Below are 13,594 nucleotides of genomic sequence, written 5' to 3'. Positions count from 1 at the left end.
CTCCAAAAAGAGGGTTTTGCAGCATAATGTTAGTCAGTATTTTATGTTACTGTGTTTGGCTCACAAGAAATGAGCAACTGTCACTCCCTTGAGGAGTCTGTTTTGTCAGACTTGGTCATTGTTCCAGATGTCATGATTGCCCCACTTGAAAGCAGCTGAATAGGTAGCACATTTTTAACCAGTGAATAGGTTAATTAAAGCTTATTTACTCGAGACAGCTGTAATTTAATTCTCAGTCAGTCAACACATTGATTTGAATACCTCTAGTAATATTTAGGGGGTTTTTAACTCTTTCTTTTCTTAATTGCCAGTGGGACCCATCAGCCCACCTCAGCCACCTTCAGTCAGTGCCTGGAACAAGCCTCTGACATCTTTTGGTTCAGCTCCATCTCCAGAGGTAAGAATGAGGGGAAGGAGAGTAGCTGTGGGTGAAGCTTACTCAGATTAAATCTCATTTGGATTTGGTACAGATTATCAATTTATCCAGAAGTGCAAATACTTAAACTAATGTGTGTAGAATTCTATGAAGTCAGGAATTCTGACTTCAGAAGCATTGGATATAGGCTGGTGGTTTTATAATTGCAGCATGGAAAAGCTGTTCTCTTGATAATAACTTAGCCATTCACAGATTCTATTGATAGCTGTTATTCATAGCATTTCCAAATGAAAAATGCCCAGTTTGCCTGTTTGTGTAGGGTTCAGTAATGTAGACAGAAACAGGGATGTCTCCAAGGAATTAAAGTTCCTTAAATTGGAGATGCAAAAAGCAGTTAATACTTTCTAGCTGTACATCTGTGGATACTCCCATGGAATTTGCATAGCCTTAAAGTTTACATTAAAAGTGCTGTGATTCTACTTTCCTGGTACTTGGTCTTAATTGTTTTAAACTGCAAGAATGTTGAGACAGCTGTTGTAGGAGACCATCTGAACTGCAAAAGAGGGGTGGAAATACTTTTATATTTCTTACTGTTTCTCTTGAATTGAGCATTAAGTTGTGAACTTTCCACAGTGTGTTGTGAGACTGAATCTGAATTGCACTCGTTCCTCTTATTCTTGATGGTGTTTACATATTTCTTCAATGCTTTTTATTTTGATCTCCTTTAACAATAGAAACTTGGCGTAGGAAGTGTACATTCAAATATTGTTTATTCTTGCAAATCTTGTGCAGTCACAAATGTACCTCTGGCAAAAGATAAAAGTACCCTTCTAGTGGTTTTTAGCTAAGGATATTTTGTGCTCTTTTGTGTACCATTGTCATTGTGCTGATGCAGAAATTTTTCAGAATGGGTTAAATGTTTGCTTTTTAACCAGGGGACAAAGCCTGGACAAGAAGGTGGAGTTGATCTTGGTATTGAAACCATTCAGTTTGGAGCCCCAGCTTCCAGTGGCAGTGACAATGAAGTTGGTCCTGTGCTTTCTGAGAAGTCCACTGACAAATTACCAGAACCCAAAGAGCAGAGACAGAAACAGCCTCGGGCTGGACCCATCAAAGCACAAAAGGTAAAAGGTCATAATTTCAGTACAAGCTTGTAAACTTAAATTCGGTTAGAAAAGGGTTACAAATAGCAGAATAGAATTACTTACTGAGTTAGAACTAGACCCATAAAAATGCATTTCCTTTTTATATTTCCTAAAACAATCAGCAAGGTGGCTCTTGCAGAGAAAATATGCAAGGCAATTAAACAGCATCCTAGCCCAGCAGAGGCTGCACATGGGTTCTGTGTTTGGGGCCAGGGATGGGATTATGGATTTGTTATCTCTTTGTTGGGAAGCTCTGGATGTGGTGGAGTGCTTTGGTTTTGTTTGTAGTTTGGGTTTCCTGTTTTTTCTTGAGCTTGCTTCACTCAGGCCTTGAGAACTGTTGGGGAGCAGCATTGCAGTGCTGCCCTGGCTGTGTCTGCAGGTGCATTGGTTCTTCCTGCCTTGCCCCTTTCAAGTGATGAATAATGCCCTGCTTAGTTTTGTAGCCAGGTTTTCAGTTGGTCAGTACAAGAATCAGTACAAGAGACATTAGTTTGAGGTCTCCAAATTCATAGATGTCTGAATAATTACTTTTTTTGCAGCTGATACTAAATAATTAATCAAACTTATATCAGCTTTAAAAATAAGTGTGTTTGTTGCTTGCCTTGCAGAGATTTTCTGTTATTTCCACCTCCAGTGCACACTGATCTGTGCATCACTAGCACTCAGCACCAGCTTCTAATTCTCAGAAAGAGAAGGTTATAGCAGATAAACTTGTCTGGTGACTTAGAGCATCAGCTATTCCAGTCCCTCTTGATGTCTGAGATTTGGCAGCAGTCCTGATGTAATTAAAGCCCTTTTGTCTTTCTAGAAGAGTGGGTGTTTCTTTGTGTTGGTTATTTGGGTTTTGATTATTTGTTGGATTTTTTCCCCCCTCCAAAATAAGAGCTGAAATCTGAAAGTTCAGTCACACACTGAATGAATTTAACTTCTGCTGTATGAGACACTTGAGTGGATATGTTGCAGTTCATGGCTTTCATTGCAGAATATAAAACCTGTTCAGCAGAGAAATATGCATTAATTTAAACTGCTGGTGACTGGCAGTAACCCATGTCTCAGATACACTGCAGCATGCCTAAAACTGCCCAGTAAAATCACTTTTAGGCACTGAACTCCAAAGTTAAATATATATAGAGACAGTCTACTTGACACTGTGTGGAAAATTCCTTTTTTTTCTACTTGTTTAGAGCTATCAAGACTTCTTCAGATTTTGTTGAAGGACACATATGTGACTAAATAGTAAATGTATTGGAGGGTAGTATTTTCTTCACTCCTTTGAGTGAGGTGGCTATAAATCTTTTTAACTGTCTTGATGACAAAAAATAAATCTCAGTAAACAAACAATTCTTACTCATCCACTCCTCTGGTTATATTGTTTGCTGTGAAGTCTAAATGCAAGCTGATGTTCATTGGAGGATTGGAGGTTATATTGTTGAATTAATCTGGGCAAGGTGACCATGCTTGAAATAAAGCAATTTACCTTTCCAAGGGCAAAGTGTGAAGGTTTAAGTGACTGAAGGAATTTTAGCCTCTCCAAACTATTAGGGAAAAAAATTATTTGGGGTGAGTTGAGCCTGGTGCTCCTGATTGCAGAATTTCAGAGCTCAAGCATTTGCTTCTGCTGGTTCCTCCCTTCACTTGAAAGCCAGTCTCTGCTGGCCTCCTGAGGGTACCAAACCCTTTGGGAAACTCCACCTTCCCCAAAACCATGGTATTTTAGAAAGTCTTCATCCATTCCTGAAATAACTGGTTTGTGTTGAGAAAAACAATTATCAGCAGCTTCTGTCTTTCCACTATCAAAGCATAAGGAGCTGGGTTTTCAGGACTGCCTTGAAGGGATTTTTGTGCTGCTCAGTAGTGAAGTGGGCTGAGAGTCTCAGCCAGAAAGGATGTGGATGTTGAAACAGCAGAGCATTCAGGTTCCCTAGGGCCCTTCATTCTGCTGTAATTCAGTTGCACAAAAAAATTGCTGAATTGCAGCAGTGATCCAGCCATGGTGTCTGCAGTATAATGCAACACTTGTGTGTAGGTGTTTTATTTTTTCTGGATCCCTTTAGTGATCAGTTTCCAGGAAAAAATGCTGCCAACATCTGTATGTTAAGATCATTTCAAAGGTAGAGTCTTCTGTTTCCTGGGGCCCCCTAAAATCCTGCATCTCTGAAAACAAAAATAACCTGTAGGTGTGCAAAGTCATGTGATTTCTGTATTTTTTTGTGCTTTTCTTGTAAGGACAGTCAAACTGACATAATTTTGTATTTTATTTGAACTCTGCTGCTTCACATTAAAAAAAAATCATTGCTTGAAAACAATAGTTTAGATTCTTGATATTCAAAATCAATGCATTTCATGTACCTATCACTAACTCAGTCTCAAATTCCTTACCTGCTAAAAAATGCTTCCCCTTGGAAATCTTTATGATGTTTAAACAATGACTTTTAGCATGTTGAAGTATTTTTGTTGGTTAGGACACAGAGAAGAAGGCATGACTGACAAATTAACACTACCTTAGCTTCCAGACTTGAGCCCGGTAGAAAACAAAGAGTATAAGCCCGGTCCTATTGGCAAAGAGCGTTCTTTAAAGAACAGGAAGGTGAAGGATGCCCAGCAGGGAGAGCCTGAGGGACAGGAGAAGCCATCCCCCACCTCTGTCAGGAGCCCTGAGCCTGTCACTGCAAAGGAGAACAAAGCAGCGAGCGAACTGAGCACGGAGATAGGAACCATGATATCTGTGTCTGCTCCAGAGTTTGGGACAAACACCAAGGTAAGAGAAATGCTGCCAGAAAAAATATAATAAAGTATTGCTGAGCACTCTATGTGAAATGTGGTTACAGTGAGGTGGTTGATGCTTGGCTGCCTGCTGGTGGTGCTTGGAGCCCACTGAGTAGCAGATAAGGAACATTGGTACTGCTTGAATTCAGAAGTGTTACAGACATGCTGTTTTGTCACACTCCTGAGCACAGATCTGCTTGGAAGTCTGTTCTGCTGGATGGGAAAACTCAGTCCTGAGCACTGCTGTGCAGAGTGCACTGGAACCTGGTGTAGGCAGAGTGTGTAGCCTCAGATCAGTGTGCTGGATGCAAGATGACTTCCAGCAGAGAAGTGAAGTCGTGTGCATGGTTGCTGCTTGAGTGTATGGATGACCTCAAGCTGTGAACTAAGTGCTGTTCTGAAAAAAAAAAAGAAATCTCTAAACTAGGGAAATGCTAAAGCTTTGGATAAGGCTTGTTCTGTTTCCCTAAATGGTCATGTATATTCTCTTGGCTTGGATATTGTCCAGTATTGATATGTTCCTTTCAGAACTTCACAATATTTAGGACTCATCACAGTCCCCTGTTTTCTTTGTAACTGCTCAGCAGTGAGATATGTGAGATATGATCTGGTGTGTTGGGATTCACTGTTCTGCAGCTCAGTTCTTCTATTTAACTGAAAAACTTCCCCAGAGGCATCTCCTTTCTGCCTGTGTCTTGAGCAAGTACTCTGGTTGTCATCTCTCAAATGTATAGAAACCATGCAGTTTGAGTAGCTGCTCCCTAATAGTTACACCTGCTTTGGTAAAGGAGAAATGTTCCTTGAAGGTTTGAAAAGCAGTGTTTTTAAGTGTAGACTCAGGTTGCCTGCTGTCGCAACCATCCTGGTCTTAAGCAGAAATCTTCTGATGCCATTTAAGAAAACTGATCTTCTTTAAGAGTTACATTAATAGTTGAAGAATGTGAAGTGTGCATCATTTCCATTTCATCTTTGTCACCCACAGCTAGGGAAAAAAAAAAAAACAAAGCAAAGGAGAGTTTTAGCAGCTTTTTGCCAAAAAAAGATACTGTCTCAATGAAGTGTTGCTACAGAGCAAGTGTTAGGGAGGATATTTGTGTTCAGCATGGAAGCTGCAGGCTTAAGAAGATTCAGTGCAGGGATTTCTCATCCTTCCTGATATTTTCCATCTTGTAGGTAGATGTGGGTGGTTTATGTCCATACCAGAAACTGATAAAGTGTTCTTGTATGACAATCAGAGGTGTAGAGCAGTAAACACTAGCTTGCTCAGGTGTTTGGTGAGGCTGTTTGGATCCTGTACTTCCCAAGGTCCCACAGACTCCTGTGACCAGAGCTCAAGGCAGGAGAAGAGGCTTCTCCTAAGCCACAAACAGAATAGAAGGCACAGCTTTGATTACTGCAGCTTGACTCAGTGTAGTCAGGTTGCTCTGCTAAAATCAGCAGAATTTCCTCTCTGCAGTTGTGTTTTTGAAGTATGAGTTTTTCAAAAGGAAACTGTGGACTTTGTGCTAGTCTAGGTTTAGTTTAACATGAGTTGCCAAGGACTAAGTACTAAAGCACCAAGATTCTGTCATCTGGAAGGAAGACCAGAGTGGAGAGAAGCTTTCCAGTTTGTGCTACATATGAAAATTCTCAATAATTTTCTTTATTGAGTGGTTGCTTAAAGAAGCTTTTAATAGGCTTAAATACTTGTCTTAACAGCACCAAGTTTGCTTTTAGTTTCCTTTGCTAGGAATAGTTCCTGAGACTATAGTAAGTTGCTTTTCCTAGGAAAGAAGTGGAAGTTGAAACAATAGAGTTACATCTCTAGAATTTTAACCAGCGACCTCTAAATTTATTGCATAAGATAACCTTCATCTTGGTTTTGCAGAAATAAACCTGCAATAAATGTCCCTTCTTTTTTAAGAGGCTTTTAAATGGGGTTCAAATACTGCTCCAGTTTTGGAGTTCTGGTACTAATGTACACTGCAATTGCTTTTTCTTGTCTTGGTACTCTTTCCATTGCTAGTTCATGAGGGAAGAGGTGTTGACATCTTTAGCCTGTTATTTCAGTGTCAAATATTGAAGTTTTGGCAAACCTAAATGGCTTTTCTTTTGATAATCTTAAACATCCCTCTCAGAGATGACTGCTCAGCTTCCAGCAAGGCATGCTTGTGATGTGTTTGGTGATTTAAATGTCTGTAAAAGCCAGCTGTCCTCCCTCAGAAGCTTTGTAAGAGTACTCTATCCATTCCAAAACAAGTATCTTGATAAAAGCATGTGCATTTAATCATACAAGACTTCTTAGAAACTGTATAAATATAAATGATCTCCTACAGTGAGATGTTTTAAGTTTAGTCCATAAGTAGGATGCTCAGAAGCCATTGCAGCTGTTTCTCTTGGATTCTGCAGTATTTTTGTAGTGAAGGCAGTCTGATGTGTAAGTTTCTGAATTGAGTAAAACATCTCAGCCCTTGCCCCTTTCCCAGCCTTCCATTTGAACCTGTCAAATCCCAGGAAGACAAATACCTGGTTGTGGACACCAGTGAGGTATTTTGAACAGGTAGCAACAGCTGTGTCTTACAGATCATGTCTAAAAGGACACACAGACTGGTTTTCAGAAGATTTTTAGTATATTTCAAGCTCTAATTTGGATGATTTATGTAAATCAGGAACAAATCAAATAGCTGATTCATCCCATAAAGTAGCCTGATCCTTTACAGCAGGGTCAGCTCTGAGGTCTGCCTTGTGCTTTGTTCATCAAATCACTTGAGGTTTTGTGAAGGAGAGTTACAAAAAGTCTGCCTGTTCTTTTTCTTCAGGTATAAACAATTTGTAGAGAACTCCAAAAAAAGCATAAACATGAGCTTTTTGCTCTAGCTGTTACTAGTTTATAATGAAGTAATCAGTTGGTTTCTTCAGTCAGACAGCTGTACAGGAAAATCACTACTTTACCTGAATTACAAAAGCTTGTGGTGATAAGCCACATCTAAGAGGAAATCTTGTGGAGGTTGTACCAGGAAATGAAGGATGGAGATTGATCTACAGTTTATGGGGTGGTGTTCATGTGGTTAAAGCTCTGTCTTGTCTGCATGTTCAGCACATAAACCACCCTTGAGCTTCAGCATTGCACATGCACTTGTAAGGGCACCAGAACTGCTACAGTGGGTTGGGTTTAATTCTGGTGAAAAAGCTCTTTGTGTGCTGTGAGTTTGCAAAGTAAAAAGGTTAGCAGTAGTCTTGATCCATCTTCTTTCATAAGGAATTTCATTGCTGAAACCCTGAAGAAATTACATGCAGACCTCAAAGGAAATTTAATAAACACTTCCTCTCTTATGCATCCTTAAAAAATATGGATCCATTTAATTACTCTTTAGCAGGGCTTTGTGATTAAAGCAGCCTTGTGTGCTTGCCTTGTTCTACCCAGATGAAGTTTGCCTGTTGGAATCCAGTGCAACTGTGCAACTTGCAGTGGTTGGGATTGTGAGAAGTACCATATATCTTGTATTTCACCAGTTTACCAAGTAAAGGAAGTAAATAAATGGAGAAAAGAGTTCTCTATTTTCTTCAGAAATTACAAAAATAAATCACTGTGCACATTGTCCTCTCTTACCCCATGATGGTTTAGCTTGTTCTGGTCTTTTACCAAAATGAGCTCATCATTTTTTTGGAGGTTTCTTTGTCATTTGTCAGTTAGTATCTCAATGCTCTGATTGCTTTGTTAGAATCATTGCCATAGGCCTGAGGAGTAAATTGAGTGTGCACTTTTTTAATAGCTTATCGTCCTACTGGTTGGATGCAATTAAACAAGCATTATATGGTTTGTGTCTTCAAAATCATTATGGGTTGGCAAGTCCAGACACTCAATAATAGTTCTGCTGATTTGTCCTTCAGTTCTTTTGTGGTGTTTGGTTCCATAAAGGTGATGGAGCCTTTCCTGGGATTCAGGGATGTAGAACTTCAGACATGTAAAACTTTGCTCAGACCATTTGTATCTACAGCTGCAGGAATCACTGCCTACAGCAAGCAATGACAGGACCTTGTTTGCTGTAGTGACCCACATGAAGGGTCACTTAACTGTGACAAACTGTAAGGAAAGCCTCTGAGGAGACTGGAAACCTCAGTCCTTTTCTTCCTTGAAGTCATTTCCCAGTGCAGAAATCAGAAGGTAGCCTGCACCATCTGGAGAATCTGAGTCTTGCAACTTTCAGAGACAAAACTTCCAGGAAAGAAAATTGTTTTGCAAATTGCAACCATCCCTTTGTGTTCTTTAATCTGGAGGGCCTTTCTTGTCATAGTAAGAATTTTCTGTATTTATTTAAAGCTGCAGAAAGCTGTCAGCTAAGATGCTGTACTTCTTAAGTAGACTGAAAGGACCTGCAGGTGGCTGAAACATCTTGGGTGACAAATGATAATTGGTTGCACCAGCACGGTCCAGTTTTACAGTGCCCAGGCAATACATTGCTCTGTATGTTCTTGCCTTAGACTGTATTTTGACTTTTCTCCAGATGTACACTGTGAGGTCATGAGGCAAACTGTAACCTTCTAGGAGTCCTCCTGACCTCAGTAGCAATTTTCTGTAAGAAAAAGCAGTGTGAAATTCTAATCTTCTGTTGCTTGGTGAACTCCTCCTTTAGAAAGGCTGACATCTGTCCAAGAAACTGAAATGGAATTTAGGTAAGGGAGATATTTTAATGGAATTGTTTTTCTTCACAGGAGTCTGTAACAGACTACACTACACCTTCTTCTCATCCTAACACAGTGGCTACTAGCAGTACAAAAATGGAGGAGACTTTGGTGACGAACGTAAGTCCATTGCAGTGATCGTCTTGACTTTGAAGACAAGAAAAATATTTTCACACTTCTTTTAAAGCACCAAATAGTGCCTTCAGTGAACAAGTCCACAGGGTTCCTTTCCATGTGAACTAGCTGGGCTTTTTCCAGTAATCTTACTCTGAAGGATATTTGGTTTGATTAGTATCTGCTCTGGAATTCTTCAGGTATTTTCTCGTCTTTTGAACAGTCACAGTGAGCTAAAGAGCACAGAAAGTGGAGATGTTTATAGGGACAATTGTAAAAAAAAAAGCAAAGATAGGCATAATGAGGAAGTGTGTTCTTGGCAGCAGTTGGGACTTGAGCCTGGTACCACTACCAAAGCTCTGTAGGCTGAGTTTGAAGAAGGGTTCTGACAAACAAAGGAGTTTTGAACTGTGGCCTGAAATCACAGTAACTGCATGCAAAGGGAGCAGCTGAGTGGTTGTGAGAGCAGGCAGCAGGCTTCCAGGTGCTCTGTTGATATGGAGATGAGATGTTTGCAGCCCTCAGAGCCAGTGCAGTGATCCTGACTTGTGAGCGTGGCATAGCAATTGAGAGAACAGCTGGGTTGTGACTTGTAGCAAAATCAAGTTTGGCTTGAGTGTGCTGGGGCATCAGGGAGCTTGGATCTTGTGATTCTTGTTGTTTGAGGAACAAAATTAGCTCAGGGTTGAGTCACTTGTTATGGGAGAAGGAAGAATCATACAGCAGGATCTCAGTTTTTTATGAAGATGTCTTGTGGATTCCATCTAAAAATGCTTTTCAGCTTACTGCAGCACCGTGTTGAAGCAGTACTGATTGAACTTCTTACTCTTCTGCTGGCTTTTCTGATAGTGTTGTGGTTTTTGACTTTGGTTAGTGTGGAAGACTGAAGTTTTTTATGTTACTGATGTCCAATCCTTGTTGATGTTAGAGCTGAATTTCTAACACAGGAATTAGGGGTTCCTGGCCACAAAGGATCTGTGCCATCCCCTGCTTCAAAGCTTCAGATCTGTCTTTTGGATTAGCCCTGTCTCATCCAGTAGAAGTCCATTAGCTATGCTATGAGTAGAGAAAGGAATAGTTAGGAGTAACTGACTGGACACTGCAGTATTTTTGACTCATTTCCTTTAAAACTTCTAGGAAATCCATTAGAGTTTTCATAGGCAAAGATAGCAGTAGCATTATGTCAGGTTTATTTCCCCAAGTATCACATCTTTGATCTTTTGAAAGAGAAAATAACTGAATTCAATTATTGGATGGCAAATCTGTTGTAGTTTGTTTCATGGCCCTGTGATTTTGCAGGTCTATAAAAGCTTCCTCTTTTCAGAAACTGCATCCCAGAACTCAATGTCAAAAAGCCCCATGTACTGTATTGGTACAAAAAAGGGACAAACCTGGCTTGGGAAGAATTTTTGCATATCAGTAAACTGAAATGGTACTTGACATGAAATCCCCAAACAGACAATTGGTGTTTGTTTATGCAGAGGACATGGACACCTTAAAACCTTAATCTTCAACCTCTTAGATGACAAGCATCTTGGCACCTGCTGAGTGGCCTTTCCTTGCCTACCAAATTTTCACCTTATTTTATCAGTCTCCCTGCCAAATGCTCAAGCCTTGAAGAATTTGTAGCTCACTTGATAAAGCTTGAGCTTTGCTTTCTGGGGCTTTTCTAGTAGACGTAGTTAGAATGTGATGTGTGTTGCCTGCCTTTCAGGTGCCCCTGCCCCACACCCTTCCCCTCCCTAGGAGGGAGACTTTACAACAGAGCTCCAGCCTAACTCCAGTTTCTCCCGCTACCGTCGACCTCACCCTCAAGGTATGTACCACATCCCTCTAAGGGTCATTTTCTTGCATGCAGGGGAAAAAAGTTATTGGAGAACTTGCTGGTGAACCTTTTTTTAGAGCCTTCCTTTGTTTCCTCTGCTGAACTGCTTTTGCATATAAATGGATGGCTGAAACACAAGACTCTGTCGAAGGATGCATTTAAACCATAAATTTCTAACCCCGTTTTGCATTAACACTTGGCATCTCAACCAATCTTGGCTCCCACTGCCCTGAAAAACCAAGATCCTAGAGTTGTAGTATTGGACCACAGTGCTCATGGCAAACCATCAGAATATGACTGAGGTTTTTTGAGTGTTGAGCTTGAAATAAGTTGCCTGGTTTGGTGTAAAGGCTTGAAGGATTTGCTTGATAAACCAAGCTTGATTTCATCTTAGTTCTAGACTTTGGTGCAGTGATCATGTGGTTTTGAGTTGGATGGCTGAAGTTCCAAATAGTGCCTTGTAGGTGGTGTGTTGGTGTTTCTGAAAGGCAGTTAGAGCAGCGAGTCAGAAGGTGTTTTGGTGTGTTGTGAATGTTCTGTTGTTTCTTGCTTTCCAGTGCAGAGCAAGTGTGGAGACTATTTTGACTGTTGTTCTGTTGGATTTTGGACTGTGTGCATTGTATAACTCACTAACATGGAGTTGGGCTCTAGCTTTGCTGTTGTATTTTTAGAAGTTGTTGGGTTTTTTCTTCTTTTGGTGTCCTAGATCTGCTTTGTAATTGTGACTGCAGGTGACTGAGCCAGTAGAAGTGTTGTTGCTGCTTCTGGTATTAAGGAATAGTGGTGTTGGAACTTAGTTTGTCTAAGTTTTTAAAAGAAGAAATTAAACTTAAGATTGGATGCAGAACTAATGCTTAGGAGGAACTTGTTTGTTTGACAGCTGTTTGCTTGTGTTCTGTACAGCTGAGAAATATTCTTGTTCTCTTGTTGAATCTTTGCTTTTCTTCTGTTAACACTTGATTTCCTCAAAAAAGTATAACACCTCTTGCAAACAGTAGACCTGCAGAAATGGGGAGAGCACTGTGGAGGGACAAGTAGTTTATATAAAGCCTGTTTTTCTGCTGCATTCTTGTGTAAGGAGTTACTCTAATGTGACTTTCTGGCGTCTGAAAGTGGCAACTGAAAGTGTTGTTCTGAAATAGTCTCTGCCTGTTGGGCAGCTGGAGGTGGAATCCCATGTCATACAGGTAGGGCTGGGCCTCCGTGTGGGACACTTATAGAGCAGACTGTGGTGTCTGTCTCATTCATCCTGCATTTGTTTTCCTGCTCTTGTGGTATTGATTTCTCAGGGGATGGTAGATTTTGGATGTGTGGTAACAAAATGGGGCAAAGATCCATGTTTTGAGACTACCTTGAAGAACCCTCCGACCAAAATCTGGATGGAAAGCTATTTGGAAGCAGCTTTGTCCCTGATTTCTCTACCTCCTTTCCACAAATGCAGAAGGCAGCAGGCTTGTTCTGAGGCACACACCGAGACTGTCACTGTCACAGCAGGCCTTCTGGCCCAGGCACAGCTCTGCTCCTTGTCATCCTCTTCAGTAGAACCCTTGCATCTTTCAAAAGATACTTCTGGAGCAGAAGAGAGGAAAGGATTTCCTTCATTTTCTTGAAAGAACAAAATGTCCAGGTTCTGCCTGCATAAAGGATTAATCCTTGCACATCCTCTTCCCTCCATCCTGTCACAGAAAGCTGTCTGTGAAGAGACTTGTAGGGAACTAGGCCACAATTGCTGCCACTGCTTGGCATCATTTTTTGGTGAAGGTACAAGGTGCTTGTATGGGAATCCTTGTAGAGATCTTGCTTCCTTGGAGTAACTTTGCTGAGACACCTTCACTCAGTCATCCTCTTAAGGACTTGGCTCTTAGGGCTGTTGTAGGTAAGGAGCTGAGCAGAAGAAAGCCCAGAGCAATCTCAGACTGAGCTGCTGGGCCCTCTTCATGTCCAAAGTTTCATGTGAGATTCCTGTGTAGGCATCTGCTCCAGAATCTGACACGTTTGGGCTTTTCTTTCTCACCATTGAGACTTTGGTATGTTTGAGGAAAGGCACATTGGGGTTTGTCTCCAGTGGAGGTTTTGGGGAATATGGGCAGGACTTACTACAGTGTCAAGGCCCCAATGGATCAGTGATGAAGAGAAGCCTGGAGCAACCACACTCCTTGTTGCCCTCCTTTCTGAGCAGTGAAACTTCAGCACTGTCCCCAGTCTCACTTAGTTTAGAGCCTGTTATTCCTCTATTTCTGGTCTGTAGATGGTGCTGCAAAGGCATTCTTAGAGTATCAACCTCTCTTGCATCTTTTTTTCTAGCTTATGAAAGAGTTGCTAAGAAGCTTTCCAAAAGAAATCTTCAGGACCCTGTTATATGTCCCCTAGGTGTGACAAAATGCAGTGTGTAGCTTTTGCTATCAATAGTTTCTCCAGGACATCATGAAAACCAGTGAACATAGAACCTTCTACACCTTCTCTAGTCTGTCAGTCACAGGTACTTACTTTCTCTCAGAGCCAGTGCAATACACCTAAACAAAATCATTTCCAGCACATTAGAGGTGAATGAAGTTTGCCTTGAATCAGTACCAGTTTGGAGGAGAATATTGTGTAGGGGATACAGAGTGTGATTGCTGGGGAAGATGATCTCAAAAATGAAAATAGATTGCTTGCCCCCAGAGGACTCAATGTGTAACTAAGATTGCCTCCTGCCTCTTTATT

The 13,594-nt window shown here is 40.9% G+C and overlaps 1 protein-coding gene across 17 annotated transcripts in view; it reads left to right on the top strand.

The window, feature by feature from the left end:
• PRRC2C (proline rich coiled-coil 2C) overlaps positions 1-13,594 on the top strand; it is a 66,813-nt gene that overhangs the window by 36,694 nt on the left and 16,525 nt on the right. For 9 of the 17 annotated variants that reach the window (XM_079314035.1, XM_079314023.1, XM_079314033.1 and 6 more), the window contains exons 20-24: positions 312-397; positions 1,312-1,500; positions 4,031-4,282; positions 8,983-9,072; positions 10,781-10,882. In XM_079314035.1, coding sequence (XP_079170161.1) covers positions 312-397; positions 1,312-1,500; positions 4,031-4,282; positions 8,983-9,072; positions 10,781-10,882 — 719 coding nt within the window. The remainder of the gene's footprint in view (positions 1-311; positions 398-1,311; positions 1,501-4,030; positions 4,283-8,982; positions 9,073-10,780; positions 10,883-13,594) is intronic. The other 8 variants (XM_079314028.1, XM_079314026.1, XM_079314025.1 and 5 more) reach the window with 6 other exon arrangements.

The sequence above is a fragment of the Erithacus rubecula genome, assembly GCF_903797595.1.
Source record: "Erithacus rubecula genome assembly, chromosome: 10".
Taxonomy (NCBI): Eukaryota; Metazoa; Chordata; class Aves; order Passeriformes; family Muscicapidae; genus Erithacus; species Erithacus rubecula.
Note: the sequence above shows the minus strand (reverse complement) of the source record. Positions and strands in the feature narration are given on the sequence as shown.